Source organism: Dermacentor variabilis, chromosome 5 (genome assembly GCF_050947875.1).
Source record: "Dermacentor variabilis isolate Ectoservices chromosome 5, ASM5094787v1, whole genome shotgun sequence".
Lineage (NCBI taxonomy): Eukaryota > Metazoa > Arthropoda > Arachnida > Ixodida > Ixodidae > Dermacentor > Dermacentor variabilis.
This window is the reverse complement of record NC_134572.1, coordinates 78,233,843-78,253,644: the sequence shown is the minus strand read 5'-3', so window position 1 is coordinate 78,253,644 and position 19,802 is coordinate 78,233,843. Positions and strand designations below refer to the sequence as shown.

Here is a 19,802-nt window from a genome sequence, read left to right as displayed (position 1 = left end):
TGCTACAGAAATACTGTTGATACAAAAAACAACAAAAAACAAAACATGAATACCCAGCAATGTTCTTTTTTTTTGTGATTCGCGGACAGAAGACAGCAATATGAAAATTTCTGTCGCTATAAGTATATATGTATCGCTATATGCCTGACAAAGACGCTATATTGTTATGACTAAACACTTCTTATGTTTTCACGCCTGTAGACTGTAATTTCGCAGGTACGTCTACTAAGAAGTATCCTTCTGCCACCAACGTCTGTCTCGAACGCCGATCAGGCCGTTCGTACGACAGTTTGTAAGAACAGGCTTCGTCAAAACACGCGATTACCGATATATGGGTTATGCCCAATGCATTTCACAAAGACAAATCAGTAGTGGGTTTTCTATTTTGTGATTCCAAAAGTTTTGGAGACGCAAATCGCTGGGCTTACAAAAGCGTACAAAAAGTAAAAGAAACCGGAAGAACCACGTACAAGAGAAGGCAAGGGGGGCGTGGTGCTTTGGGTGCGCAATATCTAAAATTCCCTAGTACCTACCAACGAAAAGTGTCATAACTCTAGCCAGATGCTTTGTATTGACTCTGTTTGGCCAAATTACGCCTTTGTTCTTTCATCTGAGATCACTATTGCTGTTTCAGTAACTGTGTGCACACATCTGCACAGCTCTCAATGAAGAGCATGCAAATGTATGAAACACCCCATAAAAGAAAGAAGGAATGAGCAAGCCTATTAACTTGTGTGCTGCACCCGAAAAATGCTCATCGGTGAGCATATGATAATAAAGAGCTGTCACCATACGTAAAAAGCATGAAAATACCGCTTGAACTTCAAAACAGAGAAATGCTGAAAGAAAAATTATTGTATGTTACCGCTTGCTAGATGCGGAAAGAAAACTGATCAAAGCATCTGACATGCAAAATATATCCACTCTTAAACAGTTCTGTCGCTTCTTACCTCGTTGTTGAACGTGGATCTTTAACATAACTAAAAGCTAGCGATTGTGCCACAAAACAGAGTGCATATAGATACATTAAATTATTGAATAGTGTCAACATTAGCTGCCATCTTCACTTGGGTTAGCAAACTGAAGCTGACTATCCCATATTGAACGCTATGCTTTGATGTAAGGGAAATGAGGCTCCTGCAAACTGAAGGTATCCGCAAATACTACACAGAGAGATAGCTAGGGAAGGGAATACAAAACAGTAAAAGTTGGCGCATGGCGTATCAGATGAAAACGTCAGGAACGAACTTCAGGTTATAAATATAGTTCCGTAGATCGCGGCAAGCCGTTCGTGCTAATGTACCTTGGATCCATGGCGCTCTCCGTGGTGCTCGCCGTGATGCTGAAAACCTGAAGAGCGTCGAACGTCGGGGCTTCCGCTCCTGCTTCCGGCTCTGCTACCAGCCCTACTTCCGACCCTGCTTCCTGCTGAAGAGGAAGAAGAATAAATATGTTACCAAGCTCGCTATAACCACAAAGAAGTTACTTAAACTCATGAAGTGCGCTGACGCCTCTTTTTCGCTTAATTCATGGTCCTTATGGAAACACCCATTTCTTTGCGCACTCGCGAAAACGTCCTCCTAGCGATTCATCGAATATGTTTCATTTTCTATGCGTTAAAGCATTGACATTACTTTCATATTTTCGCATGACCTGAAGGTGTGGTAGTGAATTTTGAGTTCGGTATGGCGGTCCTTTGGTAAAGAAATTGTCATAACTGGCTGCAAGGGTAACATCCGCTGAGGGAACCTGATGTAAGTGAACGTAACCTAGCACCACCACGTAGCACCAGCGCAGTCGAGATTGTCTTATGTCCCGTCCCATCCAAATACCGCAACATTTGGTCGAGTTAAGAAAGTGCGGCACAGTGAACCAATTCAAATATTTTTATTGATTGAAGAAATTTGCAATATCTTTTGGCTTCTCCCTCTTGAATCACGAATCGACCATCATGTAGTAAAGAGTGCCAACGTATGTCAGCGTCGGACTGTCACATTGATGACAGTGTTGTCCTCGTTGAGTGGCCCACAAACTTCAGAAATGAGAAATATTGAAAAAATGAGAAAAATAAGAAAACCTCAGATCGACAAAAATTTATCAGAGGAACAGAATAGATAAAATAAATAGCGTCGTCTGCTGAATTTCTTGTGTTTTTAAGTTTTTGGTAACCGCGAAGGCTAAAGAGGGCGCGCTGGTTGATATATGTTGGAGTCGAACAAACCGCAGCGACATGCTTTTGCGTTCAAACTAAGCGTGTTTTCTATCCATAGTTGTGTATGGTTTCTTGCAGGGACTTTTCAGTGGGGTCCAACTAAGAGTAGAGTTCAATTAAGCCAGATCGAATTAACGGCAGACAATCATATTAGGTTCAGTATTTCTCCTGTTCAAGCTGGCTAAATACAATATGCCCGATGCCCTTGCACTAAGGTTATCAACGCTTTGGAAAGCGCGATGAAAATCTAGCATCAGACTCTGTGCACCCTGCATGCGTGTGCAAATATTTTGGTTGCAGCCTTCATCCGCTGTCAGGTGCTCAAACGCGGCCGCTTTGTTGAGTTGGGAATTGATCATTCGATAAAGTGCGCTCCCCAAAAATAAACTCAAAGGGAGAACGTGCTACATGTATGTCTCCTTTATTCCTTGTTTTTAGTGAACTACCTGCGCTGAAACAAAATGTCCCGTGCTTTTATTGAATATTGGAAACCCTATTGTATGCAAGACGTAGCGCCCGTTTTACTCTGGTGAATACAAGAATCGCTATTCGATCTCGCTTTGTTCAAGCACTCCCTGTCTTTCAGATAATTGAGACAGAACACGAGGCAATACCTGCCACTGGGCTGCATTATTCAAGCTTAAGAATAGCGCTAAATAAGACATGAACAGTAAGGACAGAATAGGTTCCATTTCTTTTTCTTTTTTTCTGAACAATGAACGCCTTAAAGGGGGTCGACTGTAGAATGAAACTGTCCGCGCTTATATTGAGCTATTGCGTCCTTAAGCTTGAAGACATTACTACACTACTAGATGCTGTTATATTGCCACCGTGCTAAGATTGACGCTAACTACTCGCCGACCGTATTTTCAAAACTGTTTGCCTGCAGCAGTGCATTACGATGGGCCGGACGTATACAGAAGCTTTAAGCGATATCTAGAGACTGTTTGGAGACATAGACAGCATTGACTGCCAATATGTCGTTTTCTTTTTATCTATACTTAATAGTCAAAACAAGGTTACCTACCACGTGTCCTAGCTAACGTTAACAAAGGTGATGAACGAATACAAAGATCGAAAAATGACGGTGCAAAATAAAATTATAAAGCCTACTGTATTCGGTCGTCAGAGGTATGACAACCGGACACCGCAGGTCTTAAAATTGTACACTGCACCGTGTTTTCTTTAATTTTTTTTTCACTGAACAGCTTGAGTAACATCTGCCAGGACGCCCTATATATAAACAAAACTGTTAGTAAACTGGTTGCAAAAGGTACACAGACCTCAGCTTTGGCGCAAACTTAATTTCTTTGTAACTGTGACTGAACCTGACACTGACAAATGATTTGCGATGTTTACAATGCCACATCTTAGCTGCAGTGTTCGGTTTCCGGTTACATGCCAAGGCAGCGAGAATTTTTCTTTTCGCAGGATCACGTACTTGTTCGCATAATTTTTTTAACGGATGTATACATTGTTTCCTATAGACGCTTATCCACGTGGTAACAGCAATGCCCTTGCGACCCCCCAAAACAAGTTGAAAACTTACATTTGCGAACGTTTAGCTTGTCTTTTACCTATATTGATTCATATTGAGCAGTATTTTGCTCGAGCATGAAATATCGTCATCAAAAAGAATGTAGCACCAAACTACAACAGAGTAAGACTGAACAAATTCCTCGGAAAGAAAATTTTGTAATTGACGAATTTGTTCGATTGCGAGGACAGAACTCGGCACCGCAGCCTTTCCAAAGCGTTCACTCAATCAACTTTTTTAGGAATGTCTTCTGAATGTTAAACTCAGGTATGCGCTATTTCTTTCCTGCATTGTAGTAAAATAAAATAAAATGGCATGCGTCACGCTGATGATATCTGCAGAATGGAATCTCTGCCTAGTGAAGCATCATATTGTCGAGCTCTATAGCCACCTACTTAGTGAATTCGCTCGATGTGTTGTCAAAGGTTGGGGGATATTTATTTTTCTTTTACGTGACCCACCGACTAATTTTTCAGAAAGGAAAAATCAAGCCTGGAGGCAACAATTAAATTATCCTTCCTCAGATTATATTTGTTGCTTTACCAAATAATATCGCCACCAGCGTTGTAAAGACACAGAATCTGTTCTCGAGAGATGCGGCAATTGGCACAGCTCTCCAGCCGTATCATGCTGAGAATCTTCCCGTAGGCACCGCGATTCAAAGTCAGGACGCAGTGAATGACAAATAGTGTAATCGTCCGCTGATATTCACCACCTAAAAATGACACCTTACCAACCACCGAAACGCTCAAGAAAGGTAAATATATGAGCATTCTTTCAGAGAGAAGCAAATAAACAAAATGTATTCCGATCAGCAATTTTTCTGCGCTCGCGTTTGCCATTTTGAGCACACTTCGCTAGGCCTAAGTCTCTTTTTATCCTTGTTGTTTGGTGGCGCCGCATCAGAAAGTAACTCGAATGCATCGGACGTCAGCTGCCCGCCCAGAGTTCCGAGTGCTGTGCAGGAAGCCCCAAGGACGGCGGACTACGGTGTACTCTCGTGCCCAGTTCGCACGACTGCACTTAAATAGCCACATTTACAAGAATGCAACAGGAGCGTAAAACATTTCTTAGTGCCTCACTGTAACACTTACGCGGCAGCGTTTACATTTGGTGCCTCTCAGTTCACCCAAATTCAGCGAAAGCCTGTCACCGGCGATTTCAGTTCAGCCGTGTAGCGGAGGAGAGCACGCGATGAAATCCGTCCCAGTTTTCTTGTCTCCCTCAATGCGATATGCTGGATTACATTCACCACGAGGAATAACTTACCCCGCCTCGATCGACCCTCTCGTAACGCACCAATGCGATTCGATTTTCCGGCGCATTCTTACCGTTTACGTCAATCACATGTGCTTGAAAAGCGCCGCTTACCGCATTCATGTAAACGCCTCTAAGAACGAGGATACTGCGGAACTCGCGACAGCCGGTAATAGTGCGTTAAAAAAGAAAAACGCTTATGTGGGTCCGAGAGTGTCCTGCACTCGCCTCTTGCTCAATGTAGAGAAGGGGAACAGCGCGGTCCAAGCCAACGAGAAAGCACTGCTAAACGCCAGCAACACAGCACAGCAGCGTGTGTGCTCCGTTACGAATTCTCAGGCTCGCCGGAAGGCGTTTTATCCTGACTTTTCAAGGTGTTCTCTTTCTTTCTAACATGCCCTTCAAGAATCTTTCACGGTGTATAGAAATTTTCATTTTAGAAGGCAACAACAGCATGCTTGACGCTCTCTCGCGTGGACCCTTTGGCTGTTATCGAGGACATCAAAGCCGGGCTGTTCTTGTTTTCAATAATGTATTTAATAACATCGCTAGCTTTACTCTCAAGTGTATCACTGCTTTTTTGAAGAGCGAACTTCGTACATGAACGACCAAAGCGTGGACACATTTCGCTGCAACAAGTGCTAGAGAACCCAGTCCTTGCTGTTAGCGGCTGCCATTGAGTTTTCTGGCAAGAATTACTAGAGGCATCTCTAGCGCTGCGATGGTTCAAATAACATGTGAATGATTGTTAGTACACATGAACTTATCTTCATCCTCGTAGCTTTAAACGTTCTCGTGATGGCTAACTTCCTAAACAACCATAGTTCTTTAAATAAAGGAAGAAAATTATACCTTGCACACCTCTAATCACTGCGAATTGTCGCAATTATATTGCAATATTTAGTTTCATGTATATTTTAAAACTCACAAAGCCATTTAAAGCCAGGCCAAAGTCAAGATACGTACAGTTCATAGGCGTTATTCTGGACAATCCGCCATTCTCTTCGAGGCGTGACGTAGGTGCCACGCGTACAATATGGTGGTTATGGCCCTGATTAGCTTTCGTGACGGGACGCATGCTTAACGTATTGCCGAAGGAACTGAACATAGCATTCTTGATAAAGCAAGTTATTTTCCTCCTCAGTAAGAACAAACAAACACAGCAGTGGCGATATTGCAGTCAGTGCAAGAGAAATGCCTTTAGCATTACATAGAACCTTTTCTTTTGTACTGTACCTATATGTCCTACATAACTTCTACCAAAATTGTAAAATACGCGAGCGCCACGTAGCTGGACAGAACCAAGATAATGTTGTTTGCCGTCACTTGGAGCAAGTGGATCTATTGTTTCTTATCCGGCCTAAAAGAAATTACATAACTAATTATTATGGAATAATTAACTTCGCAAATAGCATAATCAGAGCAGAATTGTCAACCATGAAATTGTAGGTTATCTTGAAAAATTCCCGATTCCTCTTTCTGTTGCTCTATACATGCTGCATAACAAGTTCTCCAAGCGGGAAAGAAAGCCCATAAAACACAAAAAACTACTTTGCGACTAGTTGCGCGGAACGCATGCTTTTGTGGAATTATATATATATATATATATATATATATATATATATATATATATATATATATATATATATATACTCATACGCGCGCTCCTAAGCTCTCCTACCATCTACCTCTACCACGTGACCGGCTTTCCACACTTCACACACTTTTTCCACTTTGGCACTCCGCATAAAGAAGCTGGCTCTAAGCGCACGATTTATCCTGACAAATGCGCCCGTCGTTTCCGTCGTCTGCCGCGTATACAAGCCGTTGTCTGCTTCCTTAGCCAAGATCGATGTTTGCGAGAAACGGAATGAGTCAACGTATATCGGCACCAACGCACTTGTTTTCGCTCTTGACACAGCATACGCGACCGACCAGTGGTGACAAGCGCGCGTTCTAGGCCGTGTTATCGCTATGTTGTGAAGCGCAAATGACCGAGCCCAAACTCGGATTGCTGGCAAGTGGTCGAATATCGCCGACAGCAATGCGCGCGCTGCAGGTATAGCCGCTTTGCATGACGCAAGCGCCAACGCTGCAATCTCCCCCCCCCCCCCTCCCTCCCATTCGCTTCACTGCGTACTCGCGCCGCATTGCGTAGATTCCATTTAATAAATGAGAAAGCCGCCGTTGACATAACCTCTGATGACGTGGAAAGTCATTAATCATGACCGCAATAAGAACGCAGCAGTGAAAGGGGCAAAAACTCGCACAAGGTTCGTGATGCTCAACCAGTTTCATTTCAAGTAAACATTTCTTTTAAAAAAATGATGGCTCAGAACAAGAATGCCAACGCCACCCGAGATCACTGCAAACGCTATGACCACGCGTTATCACCAAAATACCGCCACGACCCGCTGTGATTGCTTAGTGGCTTTGGTGTTGCGCTGCTATAAGCACGAGGTCGCGGGATCAAATCCCGCGGCCACGGTGGCCGCATTTCGGGGGGGCGAAATGCAAGAAGACCCGTGTACTTGGATTCCGGCTCACATTAAAGAACTCCTAGTGGTCCAATTTAATGCGGAGTGCCTCATAGTCAGATCTTGGTTTTGGCACGTGAAATTCGATATTTTGTAAAGACCTTCATGGCCCAAACGACGGGTAAAATTCGTCGATATATACGTCTTTCGACCTCCATTGAGTATGACCGCTTATCAGCATGTTTTGTGCAGCTAGTCGTACCCAAAATTATGGCGGGAAATGTTTTGCAATGTCGGCCCAGCGCAACCTCAAATCCGCGTTTACAAGACGGCCCTTGCTGTGAATTTACTCCCGTGATATTTCTTCAGCCAACCAAGCTGACGTGCCGGCTATCTCGTAACGCCACCATATATTCACTAAATTGCATATTCATGTTGAAGGAGCAGCGCAAAAAGACGATGACAGAAGGCAGGAACACACAGCACAGCGCTGTTCTGTGTGTTCCTGCCTTCTGTCATCGGCGCCGTCCTGTGTGTTCCTGCCTTCTGTCCTCGGCGCTGTCCTGTGTGTTCCTGCCTTCTGTCATGGTGCGCTGTCCTGTGTGTTCCTTCCTTCTGTCATCGTCTTCTTGCGCTGCCCCTTCAAGATGTTCAACCAGTACCAACTCGCCCAAATGTCGATCCTTCTGCATATTCATTGCACGAGTAGCTGCACGCCACCTTTTACTTTCTTTTCAAAGCGCAAACATCGTTGTATAGATGCTAAGGACCAGCAATTTTTCGTATTCGAAAAAAATAGAAAAAAATGCAGCTGCACGTCGGGTTTCGTCATCTTGACAAAAACGCAAAATTGAGTTTTGTAAAACTACCAGCTTCCCGGCACATTTTCCAAAAATGCGCCTCTCGACCGTAAATCAGAGAGCCAACGTCGTCAATAATGGCTGCCTTGCAGCCGCCATGCGTGTCGACAACAGATTCTCGTCATTCGCCTGCTGCCTGAACCACACTGCTATAGCAGCTCTCGTAAACACTAGCGCCACAGTTCCCTCTAGTGGTTGTATGCGACTCTATGCGTTCATCGTGTTTACGATGCAGTTTAGCAGAAATGAGCACGCTGATAAGCGACGCTGCCGGTTCGTCGTCGTCAAACACGGATTTCATCCAGTCGAGTATAGCTCGGGTGCAACCGGGCAGTATTCTCGTCTACTGGGCGCCATGGCGCAGCGTCGAGCCAAACTATAGCGGAACAGGCCGCCAGCGGTGATGAAATGCATGCATAGAGCGCACGCGCTCAGCAGGCGGCGGCTATTCTAGAAAAAAAGAAAGAGCAGAGTCAGTTTCTTCCATGCGTAGCTTTCGAAATCAGTCGCGCCCTGTTTCTCTGAAGTGTCCATATGCGCAGTGCCGTCGGTTCCGCCAACATGGTGCGAGAGGCCTGGACTGAACATTTCTCCGAAGGAGGAAAAGGTAGGATGTCTAAGGTGCAATATCGCCTTACGTTTTCTGCGCTCTCCCTATTGCTTTGGTGGCGTGACTCAGAACCCTAAGGAGACTCAACAAACTCAGTCACTTAACCATCTTGCTCTAACACGGGAACTGTCGTACCTTAAGCTATTTCCACGGAATAACACTAATGAAGCACCTCTTACGTGCACAGATTCTTTTCTACTAAGTCGGTTCTCGAGTACGCATGCTGCAAAATCTGATCTTCAATGCCAATTGAAACCCTGCTGAAATATTGAGTGCGAGCGTCAGTATACACCCAGTACGAAGTTATTGGTCATGGTAGAGTGAAGAGCACCTTTGTGTCTTTCACCCCGTTGCACGGTATTAGTGAGACGGAATGTGCACACTTCGACGCCGAGAGACAGGAATCGCTATGGAAAACTTTCGGCACCAGCGCTCTCAGTGCCGGCTCCGTGGGCTGTTCGGTATATGCCGCTAGCATGCCTTCTCGACTGCCGCGAATCTACCTAAACCAAGAGAAAATTTCCAGCGTAATTGTTTGCTCAAACTCGCTCCGTAATTGAATTTGGGCAGCCTGTGACATAAAGGGGCTCCGTTCGCAGTAAACGGCGCCCTCTGGGTTTGTAATACTGTTGTGTCTGGATCGTACTTAATACAATCCTACCGCGCTGCAACAGATGATAAAAAGAAAAAAAAAGGAAGGAAAGACGGCACGCCTGTACTTTTGGTAACTGAATATGGTTTCTCTTTTAACGCTCGTGGAATATGTCTGTATAGGTCTATCAAATCATGCCCAGATAAAACTTAATGGCGTCTAAGTAAAGGAGGGATCTATAATTTAAGACATTTGGTACGGAGCTTACTGCGGCTATCGGAAAGATTCGCTACTTGGGACCAACCTCAAGAAGAAAAAATGTAATATTTAGTGACCAGACGACTTTTTTCAAGAAACGGTACGGAAAATTGCTTCTGGGAAACTTACGGCTGGTTCCCGTTTTAGTTTAATTGTTACTATATTTTTTCGAAAGCTTCGTCAAATGAAGTTTTGCGGGCGTTCGTGACAAAGCAAGAGGAAAAAGAAAAAAAGAAAGAAGAATATGCAGTGAAAGAGAACACAATATAATACGGCGCAGTTAGCATTTCTTTGTTTGCCGAATTGAGCTGTTTCTGATGTAATATTGTTATAAAAAACGGGACTTAGCTATGTGCCTTGAAGTTCGCAATTCGTTACATTGTATAGCTGGATACCTACGCAGCTATTATCCGGATGCTCCGTGTTGCCCTGTCGAGTGCCTTTAAGTAACCTCCTACTGAGCATAGCGTGCGGGTGTTTGATCGCACCATTAGGAACACGTGTATGCGTACGGACGCGTGTGCACCACTGCACGGTCAGCGTCAACAGTACCTGCTCTCACCAAAATATAATTTCAGACACAGCAGTGGTTCAAGCAGGCGAGAATTACAGCGGAGGACGCGGTGGTCAGAGACTTGACATGTTTGACGTTGCGTCTACTATAGGTGAGCTATTAGATTAAAGGGAACCCGTCACCAATGTGCAAGCGACCTTGGCAGCTCCAAGTTAAAGCGAAAGCTTGGCGAGTGACCATCGATTACTGTGATTAATGCGGTGGTCAAACAAGACAAGGACACTTGTTTTCGCCAGGGTGGCTGACGTTGATCGCTCCGCTGTTAATCAGTTGAAGTCTCACCCTGCCTCTGAGCCGGTGTCTCGTTTGGATCTGTAATCATTGTATTGTTGGTCGTCAAATCGGCAGTTTTTCCCCCTCTTTCGAAGTATCATAAGCGCTGAAGTCAGACTGTATTGAACATTATTCCGCATTCTACCTGTGAGCGTATGTGCCCTGTAGTACACGTCGCCGATCTTCGTTCGTGTTACGCGCAAAATTGCATATAGGGCACGTATTTGCATAAAGGTCCGTGTTTGAGGTCACAACGAGCCCCCCGAATATTTTCTTTCCCTTGCGCGGGCACACAGGATTGTCAATTTTTTGTAGGCATGCCTTAACTGAGAAGGAAAGAAATATTGTCAAATAAACATAGCAGAAATTGCGCAATCTGCCTTACTTCCGTATGACGCTTAGCTGCCACATGCGAGCAACTGATATGAGAGTCGCTGAAAAAATGGGATGAAAACGAACCACTAAGGAGCGCAGGTATACCCGTTGCGTTTCTTAAATAAAAAGTTCTTGGCCCCACCTTGCCAGGAAAAGTTACGACAGGCGGGCGCGCACTTCAAAGACCGGGCAACGGCTGTAGAAGAGGAACCCATCGATCCTGTCGGAGCCGCCTGCATCGGCTAGGCAAGGTATACGAGAGCTCCGCCGACGTAGGCGCGAGAAAGATATAGATATCTCGAACCTACGACTTCAGGGTCCTCCCTGCGGTCGTATAAAAGAGCACCGTAGAATATAGGAGTGAAAAAAAAGGGAAAAAAAGGGAGGGCGTTCTCTAGCCATGCTCTTCTGCGGACGCTACTTCTATACTGCCACCGCTAGAGCCGCAGCCCCTCCCTTCCTCACTTTCTCTCTCCATTTCTGGTCGCGCCTTTGCTTTTTCCCCCGATCGCCATCAGTCCTCGAGGGAAAAATCGATAGGTTTTCCTTCGAGCTGAAATTGATGTCGATTCTCCGCAACTTTCCCGGCATCTGCCGTCGCATGATGGGTTGGTCGCTTTACCTGTTCGCCTTGTCCTATATAGGATTATTATGCTTTACTTTTTTTTCTCTTTCTTTCTTTCTTTCTTTCTTTCTTTCTTTCTTTCTTTCTTTCTTTCTTTCTTTCTTTCTATTTTTTTTTCTCTCCTCTTGGTTGGGCGTGGGATTCAGGCAGTCACCGCATTTCGTTCCGCGCTGGCATTTCGTTCTTTGTGTCCCGTTATCTGTTTTTTTTTAACCTCCGGTGCGCGTGTCAGGTATTTGACAAGCCGCAATAGAGACATCTGCATTCGCGCCGCTCGAGGAACATTGGAGCGGAATTGAGCTTTTCCACATCGTCTCGCCTTCTCCTGAAACGCGACCTCGCAACTGTGTGCCCACACAGGCGAGCTCTCTCATCGAATTTTTCAGCTGTCTCATTCATTGCAATGAAAGTAGGGCAAAGAACGAAAGCGAAACAGAACCGCGATTTGCGTTGCAAACACGTAAAGTCTAGCGACTAATAACTTATTTTACCCGGAATAGCGGGAAAAAAACGATTCAGATGCAGAGGAATGACCCGCCGTGGTGTTGGGCTGCTAAGCCCGAGGGCGGGCGATCAAATCCCGGCAACGGTGGCCGCATTTCGAAGGGAGCGGAATGCAAGAACACCCGTGTACCGTGCATTCAGTGCACTTTAAAAGACCTCAGGTGGTCAAAATTATTTCAGAGTTCCCCACTATGGTGTCACTTATAATCATATCGTGGTTCTGGCACGTAATACCCTAGAATTTATATTTAAATTAAAGAAGTTACGCTCCCTGCGAGAAATGTTATATAGAAGAGCTGAAATAAAAACACCATTACAAGCATTCAGCATTTGGGTGCAGAGAAATTACGCAAAATTTGAGTTGATGCTTTTCCTGCCCCTCGGCTCCCCCCTTTTCTTCTTCGTTTTTTTTTCCGATGCTTTCGCCGCAGACGCACAGGCGAAAACACATTTCTATAAGGTGCTGAGACGAAATATGAGGTTTTGACGCTCACGCATAGGGCTCTAAACAGTTTGTTCAATTGGGGCACGCTTATCGTTGTTCTATAGTTGTAGCTGCCCAAATGTGAAGGGGGTCAGAACAGTGTCGGGGTATTGGCTTAAAATACGAGAGTATCCATGAGAAAGGAGCTTCTGGAGTTGAGAAAGAAATCGTGCTAATTGATCCTTACGCGCCGTTGTACTATTTGCTATACCAGCCAAACCTGCATTAGAGAAGCGATGAACAGCCGAGAATGTTCGCCAATGATTTGAATTTTTACTTTATAAACACTAACCAGCAAATATTTAAATTGTTTTTGTTTTCACTCTTGGCCTATTAACGTGCACGCACGTAAATAAGGGCTCTCAGATAAGTCCACTGATTGTGTTCTCATAAGCGGGGCTTATAAATCATGCTGAAGCAGAAAGAAAGGGAGCAGGGGAAGAACGCTTGAGTACAAACTTCACAAGAGCCGTCACCTCAGTACTCAAAGAAGAGCTAATGACCGTCTTGTTAGCATGACATGAGTGCGTATATAGGCACGAACCGCACGAGAGAACATAAACGGGCCGAGCGCAAACTACTTGATCCTCCATTAGTTTTAGTTCTGACTCTGACGTCTCTGTGTTTGGAGAGAAGTTACCCAACCGAGGGCAGTGCTCGTAGCGGGAGCTGTCTTACGTTAGCCCAGTGAAACAGCAACCAAATAAGAGCCGGTGTTGCTTACCCGTCTTGGAAGGCGACAGCTGGGAACAGGCGCTGGCTCTGCGAGAGCCTGCGTACAGGCTGGCGTGACTGTGGCGCCGCTTGCTGTCCATCTTGAGGTGCGACAGCCGCGGGTTTGGAGTGTTGAAGATAGTGCGCTGGTTGCGGAAACGAGCCCTGCGCCCCGTAACAACGGCAACAGGGTTAGTTGGGAAAAAACGCTGTCATTACGTCCGTGCAGCAATTACGTAGTGTTTTTATTACGTTTCCTGTTTACCTGCTGATAAAAAAAAAGGAAATGTACAGGGCAGTTCTTCATGGCATAATTAAAGACGATAGCGACCGCCTTCGCTTTAGGTGGTGCGGGTGGGATACGTAGGTTCGCTACACAAACGGCTCGTGGAGGTGCAGGATTTCACATAGCTGACAGACACGATGGGTCACATATTAAGTACGGCGTTGGCTCTGAGGAGTTAATGCGCTACGCGTACAAACGCATGCACTGTTCGGCGAGGTAACACGTTCGGTTTGGAAAAAGAAGCACTGGTCCTCACGTGGTATCTCGCTGCATAAACATGCGCTCAGGCAAAGAGAAAACGCAACGAAATGAGCCGTATCGATAGAAATTGCTTGACCACGCCGAGGTCGAGAATGTTCATTCAAGCTGGCTAGCGCCTGACAAGGAGTCCCACCTAACTTCGCGATTTGAGGAAGCGGTCAACGTGCTGTGTGAAGGAACAAAGACAATATAGCAGTTTACGTGTGTTTTATGTCTACTGCTATGGGGGTAGGTGACGTCTAAGGCATGCACCGGAAACATGGTCGGCTTAAGCGACTCCTTGTAGAGAGGTTCGTGATTAGATCTATCGCACAACTTTAGTGACACAAGACATCACATTAGTCTTGTAATGTTGTCGTGGTTAGAAAACGCGATCAATTACTTATGTCGTGCGTGCTGGGCTACGCTAAGATTAAAGAATGCCAACGGTGGGCATGCCCGATCTTGGACGGTTCATGAGCTGCAGTTCTGCGGGTTGCAGTGTCGCCGCCACGGCTGTTAGTTGTATTAGCGACCTTTAATGGCGAATGTATCTGTCCGTGCCAAAGACGCATTACCAGGGTATCCACGCATCAAAATATCCACTTACCTGCTGAACAACTGCAGGGCAACGCACATGCCAACGAACATGATGGCCAGGCAGACGATAATGGGCACCATGTTTTCGTCGGACAGACTGCTGTCCTTGGGCATCAAGCCGTAAGGATGCATAGTCTGTACCTCCACGTCTGTAGGCAATCATGCAAGCAGGAAGGCAAGGGCGAAACAGTAAGTTTGTCAACGCGTTATGGGCCACACATACACAGCCAAAACAAAGGCGCAGCGAAACCTTCTTCAGTCGGTCAGGGCCATGCAACTGCTCAGTGTACTAACGACTTGCAGTGGGATGACTGTGCTAGTCTGTATTAAATAACGGTGCGCTTCGTCTTCCGGAAATGCACGTAAAGGCAGATTAGTCTGTCAATTTCTCACGTCCTGTTATGTTGCGCTGTTCTGCAATTTTTGAGGAACACCGACTTCAATCACCTACTCTATACCGCCATGTGTCCTACTGTGAGCATGCAGTTCTCTTTCCCCACTTCTTTTCCTCTCTCTATTTCTATTCCACCTTATCCCTACCACCAGTGTAGTGTACCAAGCGGGACGTTCGTCTGTTTGACCTCCCTGTTTTTCCTCTGGTTGCTTTCTCTCTTTCTCTAATCAAGGCAGGTTAGTAGTTGGGAAGGAGCCTCTCGTCAGAAATCAATGTGGCGGCGCTTCACTCACGAGCTAAACTATGTCGCAACATCGCCTACAGCATCGCTAGTGCCTCGGTGCAGTACACTGTGAGCGGCATCACATAGTTGAAATCGCTGCGCCAATCGCCTCCGGTTGCTTTTCTTGAAACAGCTGGTAGGGCAAAAACACAAGAGGCCGTGGGCCCAGAGGTTACCCGGAGTTCATGTCATGGGGGCGGAGACAATGTCTTACTTTTAAAGCGTTAGTAGGCATAGTCTCCAGGTGGCTTTTGCTGTGGCGACTACCATGCGGTATTCTACTCTAACTAGCAATATTTACATGACAACGTGTATGTGTGAAGCAAAACAACGAAGCGTAAAGTTTTCTGACGCCTTGCGACCTTGTCTGTGAGTTAAAGCTTTTGTAGGATGCAACGTGGCTTATAACAAACTGCCGAAATTCGGGGCTGAGGTCAAAGAATAAGGATGCTTGTCGAGAAATAATTGTGTTAAGGCAATAAGTAATATTCACAGATTACTTTGTTCTCGAACAAAAAAAAAAGCATGGTTGTAAGGCCTGCTGTGCCACTGAATCCGAGAGCATTGTAAAAATGATATTTTACAAAGAAAATTTATAGTAGGAATGGCTTCAAGCCAAGGCCTATTATCTTCAACAGCACCGAACGGGTGGAAGAGTGCTCACAGTCTCCGCACGACAGAAAGATAGAGTAGTGAGCGAAAGCATTTGTATTTGCCTTTGACCATTTGAGATCCGTGTTAGTTAAGTAGTTTGGTTTGAAGTAATAAAAGAAAAATATTGCACTTAAATGAGAGCATAATGTGGTGGCCAAGAGTGTGAAATAATTCTAAAGTCATGGTCTAGGGCATTGCACGTAGAAAAAGCTCTCAGGTTAGAATAAAGTTGAGCACGTATGGCAACTCTCATAAATCAGACACCAAATGCACAGAGGTCAATCGCGGTCTCCGAAGAGATAGTGCTGCAGAGGCAAGCGATCATCGAACGCTACACATACCACACCAGAGCATGCACAGCATTTCAAGGGCATGTAAATGCACACGGCGCGAGCAATAATGAGAACATACCTGGTAAACAGTATGTGCCGTTGATGTCATTGAATAGAAAGAAGCCATCTTTGCACTTGCAGAAGCCGTCGTCACACTCAGAGTTCTTGTCAATTTTTAGGCACTGCTCGTTGCGCCGGCAGGGTTGTCCCAGCATGCGAACTGAGATCGGAGAGAAAGGAAATGAAAAGAATCAGGGCCTGTACTCGCAGGGCAGTTCGTATATGCTAGAGCACGCAATAACAACTGGAACGAATTGTGACAGGAAACATTTGTTAGCGATGACAAGCCAACGACGAACAGTTATTACAAAATGAGAACTATGCAGATTTGGTTGCAAGCTTCACACTCACAATGTACTTCATGATATATCATAAGGTATTACCTTGTGAATTCTGAACAATCTATATCACGCTGTCACAAGATGCCCTTATCTCAGTTGGGAAAGTTAATCATGCAAGTACAATTAATTTGAACTCTGCTTAAGGTTGGTCACTGTCCGCTCAGGAACAGCAACAGAAATTTCGAGCGGTTGACGCAGTTCGAAACACTACCGTAATTTAACTCGAGAAAAATCCATCGTCCAACGACAGCAGCGTAAGATTCCGCACCGCATTTAACAACGTACACGCCGCATTAAAATTGACCGACAAACGGCCGCCGCCAATCTATTAACCTGTGTTGGAAAGTCGTGCCGTCATTAAAGCCGGCTTCTGCATGTATCTCACGCTTTTCGCAAATCACGTAGTGCTTCCGGCGCTTGTAGCTGTGTTCGACTATTACGGTTTTCTGCCCTTCGCGCCCTCGCACTGCGCCTTCTCGGAGGATACCGATAACGTTGCACTGACGTCGCGCAACCCCATTACCCACGAGCCTGGTTCTCTCTGCCTAGCGGTTCCTTTTTCACGTACTAGACGAGACACGAACCGTCGAGCGTAAGAGAGAGAAAGAAAACGACCAGGAATGCAGGAAGGTCTAACTGTCAGATCATTAGTGAGCGGTAAGTGTACGTTTGGGGAGGATGCCGACAGACACGGCGCTGACGAGCTTATTTTTTGCTTTACTACAATCTTGACGTGGCGGTGGTGAACTCTGGCACTTCCGGATTGGTTCGGCAGAACGACGCCCTTGGGAAGGGCCAAATAGGTTGAGCCTACGACCAAGCGCTTTCATCAACTGCGGCGAAAGTAGAGCCAGGTTAGTTTCACAGATTAACAGAGAATGTGATCACGTGAGGTAGTGAACGTTATTGTGGAATTATCGCTCTCAGCTTACTTCCTTTAGTAAGCGCGGTATGAGAATTATTATTACTCGATATTATTACTGAAGTTCGAACATTAAGCGATCTGCTCTTGCTAATGAGAAATCGCTTAACAGTGCTCACGAGAAAAACAGACAGGTATTCATTTAGAGAAATGCGAAGACACCGGCCAGAGTAATAGCCTGCCCTGGCATGTTATTGTTAGGAACCGTGAAGGGGAAGACCGACGCGTGATGAAGAGAAGAAAATGCATATATACAGGTACACCACATTGCGGAACACTAAAGCCATGTGTCTAGCTAAGTGGCAAATAGAAAGGCTAGAACTGTCTTAATAATCGCGGCTATAACGTTTCTGCCATGCCAAGGACCCAAAAGGAAGTCATCATCGTAGCGGTCTGCCATTGACGTGTGCAGTCGAAGTAACCAGTTTCTTTCATTCTAGCACATACGTAGGGCAAATGAAAAACACGTGCGCGAATGTTTCTGGTAGTTCACATCATTCCCAACTTGGTTTACTAAAAAAAAAATGCTTCTGCTGACTAACAATAAAGGCATTCTATATAGCTTGATGTTTCCACCCTTAGTTTTCCGGTTGATGGCGTTGCAACTCGTTTTTGTTTTTCTTGCTAATTCTCGACCTGTGAAAATTAAAGATATTAATTTATGTTCGTGAACATGCATTGCGGCAGGGTCGCGAGAGCCGATTATTAGACAACACTCCGCCTGTGCTGCGTCGTGCACGGTCGGGCACCCGATTATGCTTGCTTCACCACCGTAAAAAAGTTGTCTTAGAAGTGAAAGTAAGACGGATATCGTTTTCACTGAAAGAAATTTAAGTACATGTGCCGGCAACAAGCACCAAGAATTGTGCTAATTCACCACTTGCTTTTTGTATAGGGATTGTGATCAGTAGGAGACAGACTTAAGGCCGTAGATCAGTAGCCGTGGTGCTGAGATTATTTCCAATTTCCGTTTGAAAATTGAATAATAATTGGTTTTATGACATACAAATAAGAAAAATCAAGACAGGATATACTAGCTACGATGTTTCTAAATTATATGTGTTATTTTTAATAAATATGAGTACATCAAGTGTGCAGTCATAAAATCACTACGTGGTATGGATCATTGGCTATTGGCAATGCAGTGATCACAGGAAAGCTGTGTGGCTCCGTTGTCCTCGTCATGGCGGATATAATGGTATAGTACCTCGTGGGAGCTAACATTATTTTAAGTAAATACTTCCTTCTTAGCAATATCAATTACTTTTCAACATGTGGTATGCAAAACTCGCTCAATCTTGGGACGCTAGTAATGAACCCGGATGCGAATTTTTTACCGCGCACATCAGTAGTTTTAGACAACCAATGGCTCAGATTTCAACAGGGATAGTCATGAGGAACTAATAATGCTACAGTTGTCACAAGGAACTAGTAGCTGAATTTCAGTTTCCTCAACGGGTATGTTGAGAAAGGCAAAATCGAACCATAGATGAATGCTAAGGTGAAGGGTCGAATAACAGAACTGAATCTCCTTTCGTAGGAATAAATTGAGGAAGGTAATGTGATAAAATATCGTAATGTGCTGATAAGTTTAACCTACATGTTATACACGGCAGCCGGCGAGCTGTGTATAACCTCCAATTGCAGTGATTCATCAATTGATATGTCTGTCCTCGCGTTTGTGTGGTTACCCTGTAAGGCAGAGATGTTCGTGTAACATTTAAAAGTTATCATTCTGCGTGTATTTTTGCCTGTTCCAGTTTTCATTTCAGTTGAATTTTCGTATTGGCTTTTGACGTCGCGTGCTACGGCGTTGTACGAATACAGTTTTTGTTACGCTGATGTATTTTTTTAATGACACTTATATTGCGTTGATGTAACCGTAGTCCCCTCGTATCCGATGCATTCCTAAAGGCCTGTAAGGCATTCCTTATCTTTTGGTAAATAAACGAAGACATCGGGAACAGCAACAAACAGCTTCTTGTGGTGTTTGCCATGCATATAAATGCGAGAATAGAATGATACAAGCTCTCATTTGCTTTGCTTGCCACAGGAATAACCATTCTGGCAACCAAGCATTGCGCTTTCGCACTTGGCCAACAATCACGTGTATCCCTTGAGTTGGAACTACAGTGCTTGTATCAGCACCAGGGGAAGAAGAATAGCCGACTCAGCTGCGGCTTGCGTCGTCTGTTCGTTATTGCGCGCTGTTGCATTTTGTGTGAAACTTAAGCGTTGATATAGCGGAACAGCCATGATGAAAAAAACCAGGAAGAAAAAAAAAAGGAAATAGAAGGAAGCTGCTGCGCCACGAGGGTTTACTGCAGGATCCACTGAG

The 19,802-nt window shown here is 45.0% G+C and overlaps 2 protein-coding genes across 3 annotated transcripts in view; one reads left to right on the top strand and one right to left on the bottom strand.

Annotated features, from left to right (window-relative positions):
- LOC142582837 (uncharacterized) overlaps positions 1 to 19,802 on the bottom strand; it is a 212,826-nt gene that overhangs the window by 11,647 nt on the left and 181,377 nt on the right. The window contains exons 3-6 of the mRNA XM_075692906.1: positions 16,221 to 16,361; positions 14,489 to 14,627; positions 13,363 to 13,517; positions 1,304 to 1,428 (exon numbers count right to left, since the gene is read on the bottom strand). Coding sequence (XP_075549021.1) covers positions 1,304 to 1,428; positions 13,363 to 13,517; positions 14,489 to 14,627; positions 16,221 to 16,361 — 560 coding nt within the window. The remainder of the gene's footprint in view (positions 1 to 1,303; positions 1,429 to 13,362; positions 13,518 to 14,488; positions 14,628 to 16,220; positions 16,362 to 19,802) is intronic.
- LOC142582838 (pro-neuropeptide Y-like) overlaps positions 8,639 to 19,802 on the top strand; it is a 283,838-nt gene continuing 272,674 nt past the window's right edge. For both annotated transcript variants that reach the window (XM_075692910.1, XM_075692908.1), the window contains exon 1: positions 8,639 to 8,950. The gene's annotated coding sequence lies outside the window, so the exon portion shown is untranslated. The remainder of the gene's footprint in view (positions 8,951 to 19,802) is intronic.